The 23,609-nt window shown below is 38.0% G+C and overlaps 1 protein-coding gene across 2 annotated transcripts; it reads left to right on the forward strand.

The window, feature by feature from the left end:
* The first annotated feature begins 970 nt into the window (after positions 1-970).
* On the forward strand, positions 971-22,585 carry LOC144664607 (uncharacterized). Of its 2 annotated transcripts, XM_078525737.1 has the most exons (25): positions 971-1,339; positions 3,593-3,779; positions 4,092-4,222; positions 4,881-4,981; positions 5,198-5,292; positions 5,807-6,003; positions 7,461-7,539; positions 7,787-7,892; positions 8,721-8,804; positions 11,184-11,333; positions 11,549-11,668; positions 12,508-12,587; positions 13,028-13,094; positions 13,314-13,438; positions 13,869-13,940; positions 14,913-14,985; positions 16,809-16,916; positions 17,445-17,507; positions 18,045-18,142; positions 18,318-18,408; positions 18,993-19,072; positions 19,722-19,896; positions 20,211-20,334; positions 20,749-20,820; positions 20,930-22,585. In XM_078525737.1, the coding sequence occupies exons 1-25, from the start codon at positions 1,134-1,136 to the stop codon at positions 21,060-21,062; spliced, it is 2,817 nt and encodes a 938-aa protein (XP_078381863.1). In that variant the 5' UTR covers positions 971-1,133; the 3' UTR covers positions 21,063-22,585. The 2 variants fall into 2 exon arrangements, with proteins under 2 accessions (XP_078381863.1, XP_078381872.1); XM_078525746.1 differs by lacking the exon at positions 16,809-16,916.
* The last annotated feature ends 1,024 nt before the right edge of the window (positions 22,586-23,609 follow it).

Below are 23,609 nucleotides of genomic sequence, written 5' to 3' on the forward strand. Positions count from 1 at the left end.
TACTTGGGATGCAGAACAACTAGAAAAGAATTCGCGCAGAAACTGGGAAGGAATTAGAAGTGGAGGTTTATAAACACAGTTTAGCCTGGTTTCTGCGTCCTACTGAGTAATCTTGCCAATTTTGTATGTAAATCAGCATCGAACGTGATTGCATCAGAATTTAGATTGTGAAAAATCAAAATGAAAGTTGGCGCGATAGTTCCACTACGATATGAAGTTGAGGTAATAAAAGTAAAAAGATCATTTTAGAGATAAAATATCTACCATCGGAATCTTTTACACACGTTGCTGTGCTGGCGGTATTTCAATCCAGTAGTAATTCCCAGTCGTCTAGTGTAACCATGGTTATAATTTCATAAACAAACCAAATAGCTGGGGAACGCTTCAACTATCTCTTTTATTTCCAAACGATCTATATGTGAAACCAAGAGAAGATGGTGAAACTTGCTGACACGCAGTTTTCCTGAAATCGAAACATTGCTTTATTTGCCCATGTACACATTCCAACAAGGGACCGGTCGCTATTTAGAGGGGAGGGAGGTACTGATTGAAATGGAGGGAGGCTATGTTAAATTCTCCTGACTCTCCTCTTTTACGAAGCACGAAGCACGTTTTTTTGCTGACCATCCCCCCTTCCTACCCACGCCCCCCTTAAACCTCCCTAATGTGCGTGCATAAAAATCCATACCAGCCCTCCTCACCGTCTCAATAATAACCGGTCCACAAATAACTAGCTGATAAGGGTTTTCGGAAGCGCACCGGACTTTCCGCACAGCCCCACTCAATTTTTTGGAAAGTGCTCCCGATCCTCGGACGGGAAGGGAACGCGGTGGGGGGTGGGGTCGGGGTTTGGTCGGGGTCGGGGGGAGGAAACAAAGACGAGCCTACTGATTGGTCAGCTCAATCCAAATGCTGCAAGCCAATCAAAACATGTGTTAGAAATGCAAAGGTAATATTTGGTGAAGCGGGCTGTTCGTGATTAAATAGATACCAAGCAAGGAAGCCCTGGGATTAGTGGTGTGAAAAGGTTTCTACGAAACCAGCTATCCTTTTAAAAATGTCCCGGCTTAAAAGCCTACAATCTTGCATATTAGCTGCGTACTCTCGAAGATAGCAGCTGACAATAATTCGCGATGCTTTTGCTAGCAGAAGCCGGACGCTCTTTGAACAAAGATTTGACAAGCCTCTTTCGGCACAACCTCCACACTCCCCGCGTTCTTGAGCGGCTTGTACATGAGCTTCACAGTGATAAAGAGCTATGCAGTTACTTATTTCTAAATCATCCTGGCTCGGAGGACATGCTGTGGGGACTTATGAACCTTTTAACGGAGGATTCTCGGTAAGCATGAGCTTTGTTTATACTCAAATGAACAGCTGAAAATGTGAAAGGTTATTGTGTACATCGCTTTTGAACAATAACGCAGCAGTTTTTAAATGAAGAGCAATTTTTCTAAACAAAATTAAACCAACGTTACATTGTCAAGATTGATTTCAAATGCGTTTATGAAGCTGCGGGTTGCGAAGGCGATGTTAATGAGAAGATTAGTTAACCATTGTGTTCATTTGTCGTGTTTGGAATCAAACAAAAGCTACAGGAAAACAAGATAACTAGAAGGTGACTGGACCTCTAATTGACTTTTTCGTTCGCTTTTATTTCGAAAATGAACGCTGTCCCCGTTGATTTAATCTTTTATTAATCGAAAGAAACACTACCTTGTTTAAATAAACATCCTTGTCCACTTTTTCTTCTGAGAGAAACTAATGAAATAATTATTTAAATTAAGCTTATAGTACAGTACGGTGTTTTCAATATAAGCTTATAAGCTCATTTTAATTTTGGAAGACATGTAGCTGATTTGCTAATATGGCCTTCAACATATCAACCTTTTTTTTTACTTCAAACTTAATACATGTACGAAATCTTCTGATTCCAAGCGGGGCTGATGTTAATTATTTTTTCGTTCTATTTTTGTAAGCAACAGGAAATTTGGCTGCAAATGTCCTTAGGCTTGTGTAATGTTTACTTTGTTTCTGATTACATCTTCACATCAGAGATGTTTTTCTAGATACGTCTTTGTGAAATTTTAAAGCTGTCACGATTATTATCACTTCAAGGTTTTGAACAGAGTTTATTGTAATTTGTTAGGCTTTGTATCTTAAAAAGGTTTTTTTTTTCACATTTTGTGACAATCATTGTAATTAACACTTTGCTTTCTAGCTGTTTATAATACAGCATTTCCTGTAATTATAAATGGCTACCCAAAATGAATATTTTTTGTGGTATTTAAACATCATGCAAAATGTTTTGGTCTTAAGTTAGGTATTTGCAAGCAATAGGGCTGTTGATCATGAAGAAAAGGGCAAAGTTGGCTTATACCCATCACTTTAAAAAAACAATAATTTTTTCCTGGCCTTGAGAAAGTTGATTCCTGTTTCCATGGAAACTATAATAACATGCCAAAATGTGGTGTGAAATACCATTAATCCAGTCATCAAAATCTGATTGTATATATTGACATGGTGGCTGTGTTAATGGGACTGAATTTTTGTATAGACCATAGAAACTCTCAGTGTACAACATCATCAGTCGTGAAGGCGTAACCGCATCGCTTTCGATGCGGTTACAAATGAAACCGTGTCCGTGTAAACAGTGCCCAAGCCAGAGGGAGGGGGATTTGGGAGGGGGGGGGGGAGGAGGTGGAGGTGTTGGTGGAGGTGGTGAACACTTGTTGCAAAAGCATGACCTTTGATGAATTTAACTCACTGTGTTGACCAGAAATAGATTTATAGGTTTCATTTAACTTCTGTAGTACTAATCAACTTACGTTGAGTGTAAATGGACTCTAACACACTTTTACACTTGAAATGTTTGGTATCCAATCACTTTATCTGTGCAGCTCAAATACATGTAGGCCATGGTGTTGTGTTGTATGTTCACACTTGAATGTAACAAACAGTAATTAACAGTACTTAAGGTATGTTTCTACTATGTTGATCTTCCAAATACATTATATAAAATAAATTCTAAAGTGTTCTGGTTAGGTTTGGGTAAGGTCTGCATCCAGTCTAGTAGCCCATCAGGCCTGAGCTTATCCCAGTTTCCCTAGCGTGTAGCGACTAGGAGTATTTCTACTCTCCCCTGGATGGGATGCTAGTCCATATATTGAGGGTTACCCCCAGCATTAATTCGCTGGTACACATTTATACACCGGGGTGGAAAGAGGCACTATGAGAGTAAAGTGTCTTTTCCAAGAACACGAACGCTAACCCAGGATCAAAGGATGATCAAGATTTTAACCTCTCTTGTTTTACAGGGTTTTTCATAGCTAATGTTTTGTTAAGTTCAAGATTGGTCCATGTCAAAACTGGGGACAAAAAATATTAACAGAAAACCTCAAAGAAATGTTATAAAATTAAAATCAAATTTCACGCTAATTCCGGATTAGCTTAATCGCGCTTTGAACAACCGGGCCCTGGAGTCCAGCAAGCTTACCATTAGGCCACCGTACCTCCCAGGGTTTGGTTCAGGACTACAACTTAATTCCCAATATAATAAATGTTACTGTGTTGCACTTGTGCCTTTTCCTTGTAGCACTGCTGGTAATGCATCATATGTGATTGGGACACTGGCTGAGATGGACCTGGGAAAAAGGAGAATTGTACACATATGCACAGACAGAGGTGACCAAGCCAAGAAAATCCTGCCAGCACTCACAGAAATGTTGGACATGGCCGACACAGAAACTGTCATGAATGCTGCAGGAACTATAGGAACTCTGGTATGGCTGCACATGCATATACTATAAGCCCTTCTGATCAGTTAAAACCAGTTGCTACAGCTGAAGGTGGTGTTTAAACAATAGTATACTTATAAGGTTTCCTAAATTACAAATTTGTTTTATAACTTTCTGCTGCAAAAAAGCTGTTTTTTTTTTGGGGGGGGGGGGGAGGGGGTCATCTATAAAGCATTAAAATGTAATACTGCAGTGTTTGCTTTTTTGCTTATACTACAGTGAGTGAAGTGATTTGACTTGAATGTATGTTTCTTCGGTCTGGATGCTGACCTGTATTAATTCCTTGAATTTTACTAGGCAGAAGATGGCGAGTGTCGCATGTGGATGCTACGAGAGGACTGTTTGGATAGTGCTATTATCAAACTAACAAACTTGCTGTCTTCTAAAGATATGTGTACAGCAAGTAATGCTGCCTTGGTTTTAGCCAGGTAATGTGACAGTAGGGCTAAAAATTAAAAAAAAAAATGCTTGAGTTGATTTTTTGCTTTCCATATCTTCTTCTCGTCATCCTCTTCGCTCCTCTGACTGGAGCATAAGGCTACATTGCTTTCCATATAATTACTATTAAATGATTTTGCATTACTCTGTAATCAATATTCTTAAATTGTATCTGTTCCTATCCCTTGCCTTTCTATCAATGCAGTGGATTGTATTAAAGTATCAGGACCTTGTTGTTCAAAGGGGGGATAATGCTACCCACCCGATACCGGATGATCCAGTAGATCAATGTTGACAAAACGGACTATGCTAACCGCTACATATTGATTTATTTGGTAGATAGCGTGCCGTAATCTATCCTTTGAACAATCAAGACCTGATCTATGGTCAGTGTTGCAAAAGCTTGTAGTATTAAATATTATTGTTCAAATTAAGCTAACCTATACTAATGCAATAACTCTGCTAATATTCCTCTGTTCCTGATTGGTTGTTTATCAAACAGTAACCAAACAGAGACATTCCCTGTTTGCTTGCATGTCAGTGTTTAAGAGAAAGATGTTGATTACAGATTTGTCACTGGTAATGCATAAACGGTCATGTCTGTGTGCCAGATTTTATTACATGTACAAGTTCTTCTTGTAATCTCAGGCTGACAATTGCTGAAGAAGGATGTGCCAGAATTTTGAACCACCGAAGTTCCACTCATACCTTAGTACAGCTATGCAGAGCACTGGGAGCTGACGAGACAGGTATGGTCAAGTCATATGTTTTTGCTCTTATTCTGCATAAATTTTTTAAAAGCAATATATATGTACAGTATAGTCATATTGGCTCTTGCGACTATATGCAAAGAAAACCAGTTACTGGATCGATTTTGTGTATTGTAATATTGTTGGAATGCACAAATTATATGTAAGATTACGTACAGGCTCAGTAAAAATGCTTATCTTGAATTTGTTCAACAGGAAGAGGAATGAATTCTGCATTTGCCATCGGCAGGCTGTGTGATTTTGAAGCTGGATGTAAAAGGGTGTTATCTTTGAAAACATCTGACTCAATGGTATTAATATGAGCTAATTAAATAGTATTACCCTTACCTACAAATTCTCAGGCTAACTTGAGTGCCAATATTGACTAACCTGCAAGCAAGCGATGTGAGCTATGTACGCCAGAAATTTCTTCTATCAATAAAGCAAGCTACCTAAACTAACTTAAGCTATGTACGCCAGAAACTTCTTCTATCAATAAAGCAAGCTACCTAAGCTTACTTAAGCTATGTACGCCAGAAATTTCTTCTATCAATAAAGCAAGCTACCTAAGCTAACTTAAGTGTAATCGGAGAGTGCTTTCAAGGCTAACCAGTGTCTTATTTAGAATATCCAGAATGGCTTGCACTTTTTCCTAGGCCCTTTATCAAATGTTGTCTAGTCTGTGAAGAGTTGTCTACCATCAGTGTTCCAGTTTAGATAACAATGTGGTTTATTACATCACAAACTGGACTCTGGAGACTGAAAAGGAAGATTCTGATTGGTTCTTACACAAAACTTAAAAAATGATATATATATTTTAAACAGATAAATTCACTTATCGACATGCTGCACTCTGGAGACTCTGGATGCTGCAAGAATGCTTGTTTTGCTTTAAGCTGCATTGCGTCCTTAGCTCAGGGACATCAGCGACTGCTGGAACATGAAAAGATTAATGGTGTCATAGAGGTCCTTTGTTCTCTCCTGGCTTCCATAGATGACGAAAGCGTATGGTTTGCGTCAATGTAAGTGTTTTCATGAAAAAGCACCACTACGCTTTGAAACATCTGTTTTGTCCCACCTATCATGACCACTTACGTTACCTCTGTGCTATTTCAAGCTTGATTATAACAATGTATTAAAGGTAAAGCCAATCAGGCTGACACTTATCTCCACTTTTGCAGATACAGTCGAACCTCGATTATCCGGACCTCGATTATCCGGATTTCTCGATTATCCGGACTTTTTCTCTGGTCCCAATTTTTTCATGAATATTAATAAGTCACATTCAAGACCAGATATAACTAAGTTCTACGACGATTTTAACGTTATCTCAAGGTGGTTTACCTGTCAAAAAACATTATAAAACCTCTGGTGATGCAGAATCGAACAGCATTTCATACTTCGGCAGACAACTTCCTTATTCAGTTTCCACTAGCCATAAAAAACATTCACACAAATAAATTTGCTTTCTGTCCTTGCTTACTTGTATTATACTGAAATTTACAAGGAAAAATGGCAAAATTCAGAATGTTTAAATCCTTCTACGAAGTGAAAAACATCGTAGAAAGTTCGATCGGTTAGCATCAAGTCTAGTCACCAGGCCCATCACGAAAAGACGCAAGGAACGCCTGGAGGTTCAAAATTGTTTGCGAACGAATCGGCGTGGTTTCGTCGCCTTTTTCGGAGAACAACTGTCTCAAAATGATCAATGACTTTCGAATTTTTGTTTGTGAGGATGGTTAACAGCTGATTTATCGCTATTATGAAGCAATTTTTCTTTTTTTCCCTGTTTAATGCGGAAAAATTTGACGAAGATGCGCAAGTTAGCGATGCGGATCCGCACCACCGCATCCTGTCAGATGCCCTTGTTTGTTTTTTTGGCTCATTAATATTCATACTTTCGATTATCCGGACTCTCGATTATCCGGACTAATTAGCCTAGTCCCAAGGAGTCCGGATAATCGAGGTTCGACTGTATGTCCAGGATTGAACGCTAATGAGATGCACGTTCCTCATGACAGGCATCACAAAGTGTCCTCATTAACAAAAGTTCACAAAAACACACCAAAATCTGTCAAATATGAAGTAATATGGAAATGTCAAATAACACAGTCAAACATGAAGTACTGATTAAACAATACTTGCGTTCAATCCTGGACATAAGTGCACTTTTGGTAGCATGAAGCTAGCAGGAGTATTTCTTCTTCCCTTGGATGGATGTTTTAAGTATTTAATTTTCAATTACCCATTTCTACACTTAGTTGGCAAGAGGTACTGTGAGAGTAGTGTCCTGCCCAGGAACAAGTGTTGGGACAGATCCAGTAAAGAATGGCGTAACTGACTGGTGACATGAACAAATTTGAAAAGCGAATACTAAGCCGCAGGTCGTCTCAGCGGGATGACCCTCCCCCTTGATCTGCCCCTGAGTGGTACAGTTTGATATGTTTTAACAAACTTACCGGTAATTGTTTTATTATAGGATGTTACATACTTTTGCCTGCCAGAAAAGTGGTTGTTTGTATCTAAGGACTCAGCCTAACGTCAAGCAGTCATTGGAGGTGAGTCGATGGTTTGTTATTCAGCTCCGCGCTCGATTTACAAAAATAAATAAAAAATTAAATTAATAAGTCAGATTAAGAAATACCTATTAATCATTTTAGTGGTTTAGGAAAGAACTGATAAAACATTTACAAGGACACTGAGGGAACTTCCTTCTGCTATGTGCTGAATGATGCAAATAAAGTGTATCAAACCTTGTGAAAAGAATAAATGTAATGAGCTAATAATTATGTTTCTCTTTGGTAGGATCTCTTACAGAGACCAAGTCTAAAGGAGGATACTAAGGAGGAAGCTGAAACAACTGTAGCCATACTGGAAAAACTTCCTAAACCTAAACCACCTGATGTTAAAGGTTGGGTTATCTATTATGTAGTACGTTATGGAAGATTTATGTTAAGAATTGAGAGAAGCACCATAGGATGTGATTCCTTCCTTTATTTGGGTTACCGGTATATTATCTTTGGAAGGCAGAAAAGTATTGTTGAAAGTAGTGCATGAATTTGCTAGATGCACTGCATAGTAAACTGTAGTCTGTAATAAATTATTTGATGCTGTAAGGTGGGTGCAGACTTAAGCATCAGGTTCATACAACATGTGGAATGCAGGGTGGCCTATATAGCTGGTGGTAAACAGCGTCACTTGACAACCAGTGTTCAGAAGTAAATTAAGCCTTGGTCTCTGTTCTTAAGTTGTGTCCTTCTGCAAGACACTTTCCTCCACATTGATTCCCACAGGAAGAAATGCATACTGGCCAGTTTTTGTCTTAGGTTAATTTCCATTTGTTTTAAATAGATAGTTCAGTAAAATGATTTATCTGTTAAATGAATGTAAGGTTGAACCCTTTTATTTCAAACCATCAGGGAAAACAAACAAAAAATAGTCTGAAACAGGCTTTAGCCCGGATTTAAAAAGTGGGAGTACAAAATTTTCATAAGGCCTGACTTTGCCCCCAAAAGAGGGCCTGAGGAGCATGCAAGATGTTTTTCTGCAGTTATGAGTGTAAAGGTATCTAAAGATTTCTAAATTTGCTTAAAAAACTCTGTATATAGGACTTCTGGACTCCCACCTGGCTAAAAGCCTGGTTTGAAATAGCAGGAGTTAGAAATAGCTGATCATAAATGACTAATTCTAAATAACGGAGTTCAAATTAGCGGTGTCTAACTGTATTTTTATGTTAAAGTGGAGAGTGCCTACAGTATTATTGTGACCTGGGATTCTATTCACCCAAAGAGTGGACTCGACGTTACATATCTGCTTTTTCAAGGTAACGTCGGTCTTTTTTGCTAGATTTTGTGAGGGTTGGCTGTCGCTTCTTGTTGTTATAGCTGATGTGCTTTATTTTTGTGTGAATCTTGTGTTGGATTTCCAGTTGGCGGACCATTTGTGATGTCATTTATCAATGAAAATGCCACTCAATAAATAAACATTACGACAAGAAATCCTGTAACTAAACTGTAACACACTTGCAGGTTTTGTAATTTAGCTGGCAACTCTACAATACCTGTAAACTCTTGATGTGACATTTTTCAAGGAGATATCTTGTTAAATATTTGCTATGGACCAAAACCATTGTTAATAATAACAAGGTTTCTGTATTACTGTATTAAGTGGATTTTTGTGTTTTGCTGCAGCCGCAAGGGCTGCAAGCAAAACACATTGAGAGCTGAAGTTTGTGCCGTAAGTGCCGTAAGGTGTAAGTGCCGTAACAGAGGAGAAATCTGAACTACCGATGTCAATCAAATCCATGAACAAACAAAATCGAAACCAATGAACCGTAGCGCTGATCGCATTCGAAGTTACGGGCCAAAGTATTCGAACGCAAACCACGTTGGACACGTTGGAAAACAGAAAACCGATTTAAAAGTATATCGCATTGGGAAAGAGAACAAACTGTGGCGCGACCACTCCAGTTTTATGAGAAAATTATTCTGCAGTTTTCATCATTTACGAAAAGAGCGAAGACTTGGAACCTCGCCGAAGGTCATAAATATTTTCTCCAAAGGACCGGTTAGTGCACAGTTTGTAAACTTTCGCTTTGAAAATAAACTTACCCTCACCTTGTCTACACTGTCTACAGCATACTAGTACTGTATTAACTCTGAACTTCATATTTTAAAATAAAATGTATGAACGTGTAACTTGTCACGCTGGTAGGCTGCACCGCTAATTGTAGCTGTATTCGAGCTATATAAAAGACAGCTAGAAACGAATTAATACTAGTAACATCACAATATGGGAAAGAAACTTATTCAGTGGTGCACACCGTCGAAAACAAAGAAATATTAAAGGAAGTTCTCATTCACCAGATTCACTGCATCAGATGCAACATTCGTCAGTTCGTGTTTAAATGCGTGGCGACCAGTTTGTTTACTAGTTATTAAAAAATAATACGGTCTTCATTTAATAAACAGTTCATCCTTAAATTTCAGCTTTTCTACGACTGACAGGTAGGTACTATAGTATAAGCCCCGCTAAAATAGCTGGAAAGGGAAAGTTTTTTGAAAAATGAATTTTTGACTGCCAGACGCGCTGGCGCCACATGTTTATTTTGTGAAGATTAATTAAACGCCGTGAAAAATAGAATTTGATGTCCAGCGAGCCACTGCATCTTCGGCTACGCAGTCCTCAGTGAATCCTCCAACTTCACAAATTTCTAAAACTTTAAGAAAACGAACTTTCGCAGAATCAAAAATTGGTCCTTATCGATCTTCCGATCTTGTTGTGAAGACACTGAAATTCGACGAGTGTTCATGCGTGAAGGGATGACTGACGAATGATAATAATTGTTTGTAAACTTTCGCTTTCAAAATGAACTTTGCGTTACGTTCAACGCCGTCTTTCTGTTGTTGTACGCCGGTGCGCGTGCGATTATTTATAATTTCTGAATTTTGCATATTTAACTCAGGGTGACACAAGAGACATAAGAGTTAGTTGTTCCAGTGTTTAATTTGGGTGAAAGTGGTTAAAGAACCACTGTCTTGTCACTAATAAATATATCACATTGAGTTCTTATAAGGTCAATAGATTCTGTCTTTTTCGTTGTTGTTAAAACGCTACCATTGTGACAATGATTCCAAATACAACTAACGGTAACCAGTGAGATAACGCCACTAAAAGAATCACATTGAGTTCATTGAGATTTTTTTATAATGTTAAGAGTTACTGTTTTTTATCAAAGAGACAATCATGTCAGACATTACTAGTAATTAAATTATGTTTGCTGTCTTTGATTTCAACATAACATTGATCAGTAAAATTATCAGGATTGAATTAACACAAAGTGACTACAATATAGTGCAATTATTAACCTGCACACAAGTGACAGACAATAAAAGACGTTGGATTTCAATCTCGACTCACTTGTCTTTCATCAACATGTTCCCTAAGACTTTGCTCTAGCAGCAAAACACATGGACCCATTGGGGCCCTATTTTTGTAAAGATGGCTTCAACTGTAACTGTATGGTAGGCTTTGTAAAACCTGTACAAAATTCTTAAACTCTCTTATGGGTGAAATTATTAGGACAAGGTAACGTTACTAAATTTTCCAGTCAATCTTTCTTTTGTTATCTTAGTTCTTCATTAGATTATCTTTATATTTTTATACTAGATTAGTCATTTGTTGTTCTTGATTACTTGTACAGATGGGAAAATGGTTTACTCTGGTCCAAGAACAAATTACATAGCTAATGATCTGACACCAGTCACAAGGTACAGCTTCTATCTACAAGCCTCTACTGAGGGTGATGATAGTCCACTGAGCAAAGTTGTTTCTGTTATTACTCCAGAATCAGGTTAGTCTACGACATCAACTTATAAATTTCTTATCATAGTCAAGCCTTTGTGTAGAGAAGATTTTATTAGTGAACACAGATCACATAGTTTTAGAAACATTAATGTGAAGAAACAGAACACGAACCTTTAGAGCTGAATCTTAAGAATCTTTGATGAGCTAGAGCCTTAGAACCTTGTAACAACTAATTTTATTACTTGACATCTTGTCTTGTAGTCCCCAGTGCACCTCAGTGCCTCAGAGTGTTAAACAAATCCACATCACAAATAAAAATCATCTGGGAACCACCAGCTACTTCCAATGGAGTGCTAAAAGGCTACCAGATTGTTGTGAGAGGTACAGCTGATATTACGTGTTGTCTCTAACAAACCTCTATATAGCGAAGTCCTTGATATAACAAATGAGTAATAGTAAAATACAGGGTTTTCATTAAGAATTGTAATTGCAGGAGAATAGCGTAAAGTAACCGGAGAATGACTTTTAGAGGTTCCACATCTTTATAAAAAATAGTTACAGGCCTTTGAAATTTAGCCGGAGAATTCTACGTAGTAGAAGGAGAATTCTCCGATCTCCAATGCCTAATGAACACCCTGAAAATATATGGAAAAGAACCTCGATATAAGAAAACCTCATTTTAGCGAACATATTTCGCCAGTCCCTTAACCCTTCGTTATATCAGGGTATCAGGGTTTATCACTGTACAAATCATTGTCACTTAAATGGAGTTTCAAGTAACTTAATCAGTTGCTAAAAAAAATCCTCAGAAACAAATTAAAAATAAAATCTATTTTCTGTTTGGCATTTGTACAGGTAAATGGCGCTTTCATCTATTTATACCGAAATTCAATAACCAAAAATCATTTTAATTTGGCTCACATTTCTTAATTGAAAATGTCACCTGTAATTAAGCTATACTTCTTTGATGTGTTAGTGACCAACCTTAGACTTAGCCTTTGAGTAGGACTTTCCCAATTCCTTAAAAACATATGTCATTGAACAATAAATTAATTTATAGGTAATTTTTTTTAGTTAAATGTTTTGTAATTAAAATCAGCATTGGGTGACTTTTTTAAGTCAGAAAAAAATGAAATTTTAGCATAACATTTTTATCCCTGACTTTTGTTCTAAAAATAATGATGACAGAAAAGTGATGTGCATTTCTATATACACTGCAGGTAAAACATCCAGCCTTGAAATCCATGAGAACTACTTCATTTCGTCTGGTTTGCCCCCTGACACTGAATATACATTCCAGGCGAGTTTAGAATCTGTTGTCTGGTAATAGGTGAACAAATATAGCCTACAGCCTGTATCGTGTCTTTTTGACCTATGACCATCACAATCGAGAATGTGAGCGACTGAAACATAATGAAATGTGGAGCCTTAAATTCTCATGTGGAAAGAAACCGTTTTCCCCCTGTGTATATAACAATATACACTGTTTGCCTGTTCATCTCTTTTCTGTGGGACTGTATGCAGTTTTGTCTTTCATCTAAGAAGGTCCAGGTAATGCTAACGCCTCTGATTTAATTGCTTACAACACAAACAAATGGTTGACAAACATAATGAAACACACCCCTGCCAACAATGCTTGGAAAGAAATAAAATCAGATTCCGACGCACTTTGCTTTTTAATTGAGGCTGTCAGCTACTCCATGTGTTGTGAATCTTTCTGGCTGTGTTCAATCCAAACAGGTGTTTGCACTGACGAGTAAGGGACGAGGAGAGGCAGCCATTCTTACAACAGCCACTGATGATCTAGGTTGGTAGGAAAGTACTTGACATGTCACAGCAAAGTGAAGATGAGCCCTTACTCACCCAAAAAGGGGGTGATAGGTGGAGTTGAAGATGACCCTTTCTTGTGTCAATTAGATGATGATTGATTAGATGAGCGAGATTCAAAAATTTGGATTTCTGCAATCTTCTCATAATCATTTGACTGAATTCTTATGTTAACATTTCTCGTCACACTTCTTTGTAGCATCCCATGCTCCACCCAAACCAGTAGTTCAGGTGCTAGGACGACATGAGTTGATGATAACGTGGGAGAGTCCTCCTAAACCACTGGGAAGAATAAACAGTTATGAAGTTAGGGTTGACGACATAGTAAGTCGTATATTTGAAAAGAAATCACTACTATTCAAATTAGTTTAGAATGAAATATCTCTTGATGTAAAAGTCACTGAATAAATTTTTTTTTAAATGCGGACATTTCGGTTAAAATACTGTAACCTTCTTTAGCGTAAGTTCAAATAGCGTCTAGATGTACGCTGAAGAAGGTTACAGTATTTTAAATGAAATGTCCGCATTTTAAAAATTTTTAGTCAGTGACAACATTTTTTTTTGCTATTTTTAATCATGCCTGACTAGGATTGCAGTATTTTTAATCTCTTGATGTCTTACTGCACCTTTTCATTAAAACTGCGTTATGAAGCCATGGTTGCTGTTAATCTTCCTTCAGTGTAATCCATCAATTCAGCCCCTGATTAGCCTGTGTAAAATGTTTGATTCAGCATATTATTTTGTTTTGTCATAGGTAATTTACAATGGAGTGGAAAAGAGCTGTACTGCCAAGTCCCTTAAACCCAATACAGAGTACACTGTCACAGTAAGTAAACAATACGTCAGCTCTTTATTGCATGGAGCTGGTACTAATTGACAGTCAGTGGGAGGCCCGGGGGGGGGGGGTACTCCCATATGTGGCCTATATAGGTATGTGCCGCCCGATAGGGTATGGTTTTTGAGATTCTCGGTCCTTAAATAGGGTATCATTTTTGCTACTTTTGGCAATGTGTTCCCACTGTGATCCTTAGATAGGGTACCTAAATTCTATTAGCTAAAATAAACGCCCAGCTAAACGAGAAAAAGATATCTGAAAACTGAATTTTCAGTTCAGGTATTAGAAAAGCGATTTTATAAAGATTTGTGTCTTGCTGTGCGCGGTTTGCCGTTATTTGGGTCGTCACGGAACGTTTCTCCTCCCCTTAAATAGGGTGTCATTTTTCGGTTTTGGGCCTTAAAAAGGGTATCAATTTTCGCTTTCTTTATCCTTAAATAGGGTCAGGGTTTAAGAACCTTGGCGGCACACCCCTATCCGAAATTTATGGGAGTACCCCCCCCCCCCCCCCCCCGGGGTGGGAGGTAGAGAATAAAATCTTTGAGTTTCCTGGCTGTAGTTGAAAACAACAGTATGGGCCATGGAAATCATTAAATATCAAAATATGGTGAAAACATACATCTTTCCTGTGTTGGCAAATTTAATTTTGTGTCAGCGAACACAAAGACAATGAGCAAGGAAGAGAAAAGCGGTTCCTGTAACTTCAAAATAACTATCTATTGCAGGTAAGTGGCAGTTGGCTGTGTATCTAGATGATATGATCATTGATAAGACTTGGTCACGTATGACATGCTTACAACAAGAATTGGCTACCATTTACATGCACATGTCCTTGTTGGGACAATAGTAAGCATGCTTAAGGTCTGTTTTACTTGAAACAGTTCATGTTGTAAGGCATGTCACACGTAATACTTCTAAGGAAAAATTGGCTTCAAGACTCTTTGTGACATGTTCTGTTCTTAGGTCAGTGCATGGTGCAGTGAGGGGAGATGTGAAAGTGTACCAACTAAGAAAAGAACAGCAAGAGAAGTCTACAGTAAGTTATAACTCAGCTGTTGGTGTAATAAAGGGGAGTGTACTTACAGTCAGTCTACAATACAGTATTTTTTATCATGAATGGTAAAAGTGTTTACTCCAGATGTCTTGCTTAAGATGCCGTATACTTACTCTATTTTATATTTCATCTATTCAATTTACGAAACAAAGGGCGATATGTCACCTTGTTTGCAAATAAATGCTTGCCTTTATCTGGGATAACATGATATAAATGAGGGATTCTCTTAACCCATTATCATTTAACCATTTCATTTCATCAAATATAAGTATATTATGGTGCAACATACATCAAATTGAACAGAAAATATTGTTTTGTATTGTAACATAAACAAAGCAATAATGTTTTTTTTATAGCATGTCAACAGTATTTTGTAATAGTAGGTTGTTATTGTAGCGTAATCCCAGAATCTTTAATAAGGAAAACTATAACACCATAATAAAATTGAAATGATATTCTTATGGAATTAATTTATTAATAAAAACGTATTCATTTCTTGACCCTTTCTCTCTAAAAAAGCTAGCATTCTTCTTGCTTTAGCTAACTAATTAACAATTTCAATTAATTTTCTAATGTTAAAGGAAATTATGCGCATAATGTCGGTTCCTGGAATAGAGAAAACAGGTATTTAGTGTTGAATAAAACTGATTTTGATATTAATGCTTTAAAAATGAGTTGTCTAGATAGAAAGTCAAACAAAAGTAATAAAAGAATTAAGTTGTAACACTTCAAACAATAATTTGAATTAATACATTTGACTAATTCGCACACATGACAATGGCTTCATTCAACTAGAGTACAGTTGTGATGAACAGGTTTTCTTTGATAATCATTTTAATTACCATATTTTTGTAATCCACAACAATAATTTAGTGTGTAGCTGATTAATAATCTCACAGTATTCAAGCATGTTATCCCTTGAATTTATCTAAGATAGAGGTTGTCAGAGTGATCAAAATCTCTTGCACTTGCACCACACACTTTCACTGACAGAAGGCCAGCTTCTTAAACGCTTTTCCACAGTCCTTTTCCTTGGGCCTTAACTAGACTCATGACAGCAGAGTTAAGGAAGACTCTTGGATCAAAGCTGTCTTCTGTCATGAGCTGTTGTCTCCCTTGGAAAGAAATGCTGGCCACATTATGCCTGCAAGCAATATCTGAACAGTAGGGCAGGAACTCTTTTATCTTATAGGAATGAACAATAAATGTTGACAAATTTTTAAAAATTGTGTGCCCTATTCACTCCTCAGACTGTCTACAGCCTCTCTTATTTTCAACGCAAAAGAGCGAGCTATTTTCCCGCACTCAACGATAAAAAAATATGAAAAATAGAGGGCTGCGAACAGTCTATCCACTCCTTAGCACACAACACCTAGATTCTAGTTATGTAAAGAGCTAGCAAAGGCTTATTTCTTAACTCCACTAGAAAAGACAAGAGGTGAGTATAAAAAGCATTTTTGCTGGGTGAAATTGATTTGAAATGTGGATATTAACACAGTGAACATACTTTGCACAGTAAGTGTTCAGTATTGTTGTTCCACTCTTTGATTCCCTAGTGTTGTGAACCTTTTAATTTCTCCCTACACAGTTTGTCAATTTATAGTTAAACAGAAAAGTGATGAGAAAAAAGAAACTGGGTCGAGATATTGTTTTGATGAACCATCATATTCTCACAACTTACATGTAAAGAAATATATTGCAACAGTTAAGGAGAACTGGTCTTTTGATCTTGGGACTGTTTGGGTTTAGATGTAGGTAATATGTTGTTGTCCGCACTGACACTGCACATGCACCTCTTTTAACAGACCCTTTGTGCACAGCGAAGGGCTCAGCGAAGCCGAAAAACGCACGGTCTACAACAAAGACAACTGCTTCAGCTGCTACTAAGGCTACCAGTAAAACAAAAGCTAAAGGTGCTGTTTATATAGCTAGCTAAATAAAAAATAAATAAATTTTAAATTCAAACGCGTAAAGTAAACTACAACAGCACCATAAAAATTGAGATTATTTCAGGTATTGAAAACTACTGTTTGCTTGTTATTAAATTAAATAAACGCATGATGCCTCTTTGCCCGAATATATACATATTAAATATTGTAGTTGTCATTGACAAACTCTGATAAAATTTGAAGTTAATTATTATAATATAGCTGAATAATTTCCCATAAGTTTTCTTTTCGGATTCTCTAATCTCCTGACCATAACCCAGGTCTTTATTTGTGCAAATTTAGGTCCACACTTAATCACCATCAACTATTAATTCTAAACTGAGTGACATTTCTGATACCACCGTTAACCTTCATTAAATCACCAAGAATAAAACAGAACAGTTGAATATCTAACTTACCACTTATAAATATGAGAACGATACTGGAGAGCTAAAGGTCGTGTTATTCTGTTGTGGTACTGTTTATAATGCTTGCTGGATGATTTTATTGTAGCTCCTACCAGAAAACCTTTGTATCCATATGAAAAGAAAAATGTACCTGCCAAACAGGAAAAGGGTAAGAACGGTTTCTGTGTGAAATATCGCATTGTAGAGATTGGTTTAAATAATCTGCGTTGAAAAGCAACGTATCATTTGAACTCAGGGTCAAGGAGTTGTCGTCTAGTGCTGAAATATCTGCGACAAATCATTGTATTTATTTAAAAGTGCATTATATAGGCTCTTGATTCGACTCTAGTTATGTTCTTGTTCTTGGGAAAGACAGTAAGTACTTCATAGTGACTCTCTCTCTCCACCCAGGACCTGGTTCTTCAAAGCACGATTAAGCTTATTCAGGATTAGCACGAATTGTCATTTTAGTTTGTAACTTAGACTAATACTCAAACTATACAGAATGCGAGCAGTCTGAGCAGTGGCTTTTGAATAACAAGGCCCCAGTATTGCAAATGAGTTCTAGCAAGGTACTGGTAAATTTTTTGTTTGTGGACGTCTTTGGAGTAACCTCTAAAAGACTAACATCTCATTTAGGTGGAGTGGAAATACTCCAAGCGAAAGTAGCTTACTCTTTTTCTGTGTATTAATTTATCTTTCTCAGTACTAAGAAGAGCAAAGACTGCAGAAGTGCTAAGAGTTCCAACAGCAGACAACTCACAATCGGCTGACACAAGGGAGGCAAAAGTCAAGAGGAACGGGGTAGACTTTTGTCATTGTTTATTTGTTTAAAGGGTGTAGTCGAGAAATGTCGGGCTGTTGAGTATTGATGTCTCCTTTTAGAAATAAAACCAGTTAAATGTTCAAAACGATAACAAAAAACACAAAGTGAGAATCAGTTACATATTCTGTTTGTATTTTCTTGCTATCTTTGTAGACAACGTTGGAGGACAAAAACCGCCCCCACACCACCATCGGACGGGATGGTTCGTTGAATGGCTCCCAACAGTCTGCCAAGAAACCTCAAGGTCAGTAGTGGAAGCCAATTTTGTAAAGTGATCATTTTAACAACTAGTTATGCTATCGGTATAAGCGTGGTTTTGTGTCACTGTGTTTCCGTGCCAACAATGCCGTAAACTGACCCACAAATGCCCCGAATCAGTTTACGCTTGCCTGAAAAGTTAGACAGTAGCTAGCGTAACTGTAAGTTTTTTCTCGCGCGAGATGCGATAGGAAATATAATACAGTCACGGCCTTGAATGTTTTCTCAGATTACAACAAACTCGTGGAAAATTTACAGCGAAGAAGATTTGGCTCAGGCGACGGTGATTGTGCTTGCGCTTTTTTTTATCAATTTCATGTTTTTGGGGAACTGCACATATGAATTGTCCAATGGGAAATAGCGCGAACGGTCAGAAAGTTTTCCTAAACAAACTCTCGGAAACAAAAAGCACCGGCGCAGTCAATTCCAGAAGAAAAAAGTCCCACTCTGAAAATGCTACTTGTTCATCCAACTAAACATCTTAAAAAAATTATGTATTTTTTTTGTCCTCTGTACAATACAATACAATCTTTATTTAACTTTTTTTGTGCGTTCTGTGTGATTCTGTAGGGCGAAAAACGCCCAAGTCTCAGTCGTCCAGTCTGTCACGGTCACTGGAGTCTCTGGGTAAAGAGAGCGATGATTCAAAGGTAAGTCAATGACGTACATGATACTAGTCTCCTTCAGTTGGGCTGTCACACAACGGGAGAAGCGTTGCGTGACAACCAAAACAACGGCTGCACCGAAGACAAATGCATAACTTGTTTATCTGGATTATTTTAGCAACTGTTGATATAGGAGTATACCTGTTACGTTTCTTATTGTCCATTCGCACGTCTAGCTTATACTACCTCTCTTAGCAACATCCTATGAAAAAAAATACTGCTTGTTACTCTAATGTGGACTGCGAGCAGAGCGAGTATATGTACAGTTACTTATTTTAGTTTTCCATACTGTTTGTAAAACCTTTTCGTCTTAGTTGGAAAAATTCCAGATCAATCTGTGGAGAAAATCGATTGTGAATTCGGTCCGCTTGATTTGTGGCACGCCCACAATCCTTGATTTCATTATTTTTTATTTTTTATTTTTCCGTTTTTATTGTTGTAACTCAGATGCTCTGGCAGTCTCGTTAGGGCAGCGCGCGCAATCGTGGTCTGTCAGTGGATAGTCAACGATAAGAAAACCAATCAGATTGGCGTATTTGGAGGATACAATCAGACTAGCTTATGATCTAGCTTATTTGCAGGGTAACGTGCCAAGTGTCTTCTAATGTGTGATATATATGTTGTTTTTATGTAGAGTACAAGTGAGTCGTTAAGTGAGTCCAGCTCAGCATCATCAGTCAGTTATGAAGTTAAAGACAGAAGGGCTGTGAGTGACTCTGCTCAGATAGAAATTGGTAAAAAGCTTACTAAAAGAAACTCTCAGTTAGGAGGTTCTGCATCGCCCTCGACAAAAGACAAGCCTTCAAAAGGTCAGTGGCGTCTTCAGCTTGCTAGCTTCTTACCTTAGCTGAGTGGCGAAAACTTTGAGAGTTGAATGAAGAATTCCATACTGATGTTGTAGCCTTATAGAGATTTGTGTAGTGTCTCTTATCAATAAATTGTTGGATTTTCACGCGCAAGTTAGTAACTAGTTTGAGACACTGCACGGAACTCTCTCTTTGTCTCTTTTTTGACTTGAATCTCAGGCACCTAAGGAAAAGCTAAGCAAAAGGAGAGAAATCGGTTTATGTAGGTGATGAACCGTTTTAAAGTATTAAATCAATTCTTGCTTCATGTCCGACAGTGGTCAGAAGGTCAAGTCTTCCAGGCAGCGGACTATCTAATCGGAAATCTTCCAGGTCTGCTACAGTTAAGACACCACAAATAATGATTGGAATGGACTCTCCTATCGATGATGACAAACATAGGTAAAACTAAAAGCACTAAAGGAACTGTTAATTTAATCACACAATTAACTGTTTTTCTGGTGACTGTCGTCTAAGCTGCGAGACCAGAGTAATGACAAAACTAATCGCAGTGGCGACAGAAGTGCAATTTACTAATCAAAAGTTGCGCTAAAAAACATGTAACCGGTGGCGGTGGCGGTGGCGTCAGCAAAGTCACGCTGCGCCTGATTGGCCATAGAGACAATATCTTTGCTCTGATTGGCTGCAGTATGCTGCGCGATTTTTATTAGCCAATTACAGAGCAAAGATAGTGCAAAACCAAAGTAAAGTGATTTTGCATGTGATGCTGTCAAGTAATCTTAAAAGCGCTGCGTGTAGTGAATTTCAAATATACGAAAGGAATTTACTCATTGACTTTCTTCCTTTGTTCTTTAGTGGTTCTTCGACTGGTAAAAGAATCAGAGGTGTCACAGACGGGATTGCTTCACTGCAAGTTGGGAGTGATGGGTGTGTGCTTTGTACAAAATCTTGAATTTATTTTTCAACAGTAGTTCTTGTAAGTTCTAGTAAGGCGCACAGAGATAGCATTGTAATTTTGAGCCGATTTCTGTTTTAGGAAACCGCCAAAGCCACCGAAAAAGACGCAGTTTGCCTCGTCATTTGCTGAACTGAAGCAGGTGCACAGAGGTACACGGACAAACAGCTTAAGAAACGGAGCCTCTGAAGGAAGACACGGGACACAGCCGTGAATACAAGGCTGCTATACGGAGATGTATTGCAGACTGGGGACTGGGAACATGGGGCAGGGAAGAGTTCATAAACAGAGAAGCAGGCAGAGATTCGGATCAGTTCTTGAAGTCTCCCTACTACACCGTACAGAGATCAGAGTAGGGAGCAGTTCGAGAACTCATTAGCAAAAAGGAGAAGGGGGAACACCGATACAGAGGAGAGGGTCCTAGGGACGAGATTGGATGAAAACGTAATAATCTTGTACCTAAATCTCTCTCCAAAGGAGTAAAGTGAATTTCTGGTTGGGAGTTCAACGTTTTGGTGCAGTTGGTTGTGAACACATTTTCGTTTCATTCGTGGTTTTTTGTTTGTGATCTAACAAGTTTGTTAACCTATGTGAAATATTGATCCAGGAATGCAATGTAATGGTCTTTTGCAGTCATTTTTATTTGAGTTTTTTAGTGCATATTGAAAATACAAGATATGCATCTGCAGCAAGTTATCCTGATTGTATTGATCATCGATAGTGAGATTATATTTATAAAGAATGGGCAATTTTTACCAAATGGAATTTTTAATCTTTAGTTTTGTAAAACGAATAAGAGATTTAAGTCAAAGAGATGATTTATTTATAAAGAGCGGATTTATGTAAAAGGAGAGTGATTTTTTAATTCAAATAGATGCGTTATTTTTCATTGGCTGTTAATGTGTGTGATTGGCGCTTACGTTTGGAAATGTTAAATGAGTGAACTTGTTATTGTCAAAATAAATATTCAAAATACTGTAAAAGGTTTTCGGCGCACGTCACGAAAAAAATACAAAATGGTGTACAGATGATAGTGGACTACATTCGATTCGTTCGGTTTCTCTATGTTTAAGGGTGGGGTGGGGAGGGCGAGTGGGTACTCAGTACAGTTACAACAGGACTCGCCTTCTGCTGTTCTTTTAGCTTTTAGCCTGTTGCTGGTAATAACTGTTCTTTCTCTAGATGGAAAAAATTACATTGTAGGTACCCTACTTGTATGCCCTACAGTCAACTCTCGTTATAGCGGACACGCTCGGGGCGTCGTTTTGTGTCCATTATAGCGAGAGTCCGTAATAGCGGGAGTCATTTCCAGTCAAACCTCTTTCGCCGGTGATCTGGATTTTGTCCGTAATAGCGAGTGTCCGCAATAGCGGGTTGTCCGCAAGGTGAGAGTTGACTGTAGTCCGAATTTCAGAAGTCTTCCTCTGGTTGGGCGCTCCCAAGAAAAGATTTAACGCGGGAGCGCGCGAAAAGGCCAGAGAAAGACGTCTGAAGTTCAGGCTACCTTGTGACATCCGAGCTGTTGCGTGACGGCTCAAAAAACAGTTGCGAAGAGTTGTACAGGAGTACCCATTTCCCCTCCATCTCAACCTTGGATACAATAGTTTGTAATTTATGCGGTACAGTGCTGTGCGCTGTCTTTGGTTGACACCTGAAGGTTATTATTTAGTGTGATGTAAGCAGTCATGTTTTTATTTATTGAGGTTTTAGATTGAATAAAAGAAACCGAAAGATTGATCGAGTGCTTATTTTGTAGTTGGGGCTATTTCTCACTGTGCTAGACCAAAAACAGGGGTTGTTCAATAGCTCTGCTTGCAGGCACAAATTTGTTATGAATCGTCGTGGTTTGATGGATTTGAACTATCTCTTCTTAATTTTTGCTTTAGTTATTCACAACTTGGTATTCTACTATCCCAGACGATAATAATTTATTTGGACAATGGAAATAAACACATGCAGGTTCACGGAATCCGGTAGTTTCGCCTACAAGTATTTTCGCCTACAGGTCGATTCGCCTACAGTGAAGTCGCTTCGCCTACACAACCTGAGTTGGTTCGCCTACACCAAAGTCGATTCGCCTACATCAAAGCTTGCTATGTTCCGAAAGATAGAAGAGAGGAATACCTAAATAAAGTTCAATATTAATAAAGTTTACCTTAACTTGATGGTATGTGTTACTAAGAATTACTTACACAACAGACGCACTTCTACAAAATGTGACTAATATCGTTATCCTCCGTTTACTCATCTGCGATATTTTTAACTATAAACCCTGTTAACCATGCTGTATTACGTGCGCCAATTTTTCGAAATCAGAGTAGTTTTCCACACGCTTTTTCTCTGAAACGAAGTCGGTGACCCCAACTTTTTATTGCATTTCTGACACAAGTAACTCATCATCTGACCGCAGCCAAAAAATTAAAGAAATCTATCGAGTAGAAAATTTTCGCGCGAACGTCCTTAAGAGTCAATCAGTTACAACTTTTTAAACTTAGATGTTTAACAGTCTGACTTTCCTAATAATACCAGTTTATCTATGGCCTGCTCAAGTTACGTGTCATTTTTTTTTCTTTGTTAAAACTTTTCTATTGTTTATACTTGTGAGTTTCTCAACAAATAAGGCTAATTAGCGCCTCGCGCCAAGATAAGTGTGATATTTTTCTCTTTGTTCCTACAGCAATAAATTAAACTAGGTAGCACCGCGAAGCTATGCGCGATGCGAGAACATCCTTTCTCGGTCCCAGGCCTTGTGTCTTCCCTA

This window comes from Oculina patagonica, chromosome 1, assembly GCF_052425735.1.
Source record: "Oculina patagonica isolate OP01 chromosome 1, crgOcupat, whole genome shotgun sequence".
In the NCBI taxonomy this organism is placed as follows: domain Eukaryota; kingdom Metazoa; phylum Cnidaria; class Anthozoa; order Scleractinia; family Oculinidae; genus Oculina; species Oculina patagonica.

Coding starts and splice junctions, on each gene's coding strand:
- LOC144664607 (XM_078525737.1), top strand. CDS start 1,134: ATGCTTTTGCTAGCAGAAGCCGGACGCTCTTTGAACAAAGATTTGACA. Junction 7,893..8,720: donor TAAACCACCTGATGTTAAAG/GTTGGGTTATCT, acceptor TTTATGTTAAAG/TGGAGAGTGCCTACAGTATT. Junction 11,334..11,548: donor TGTTATTACTCCAGAATCAG/GTTAGTCTACGA, acceptor CTTGTCTTGTAG/TCCCCAGTGCACCTCAGTGC.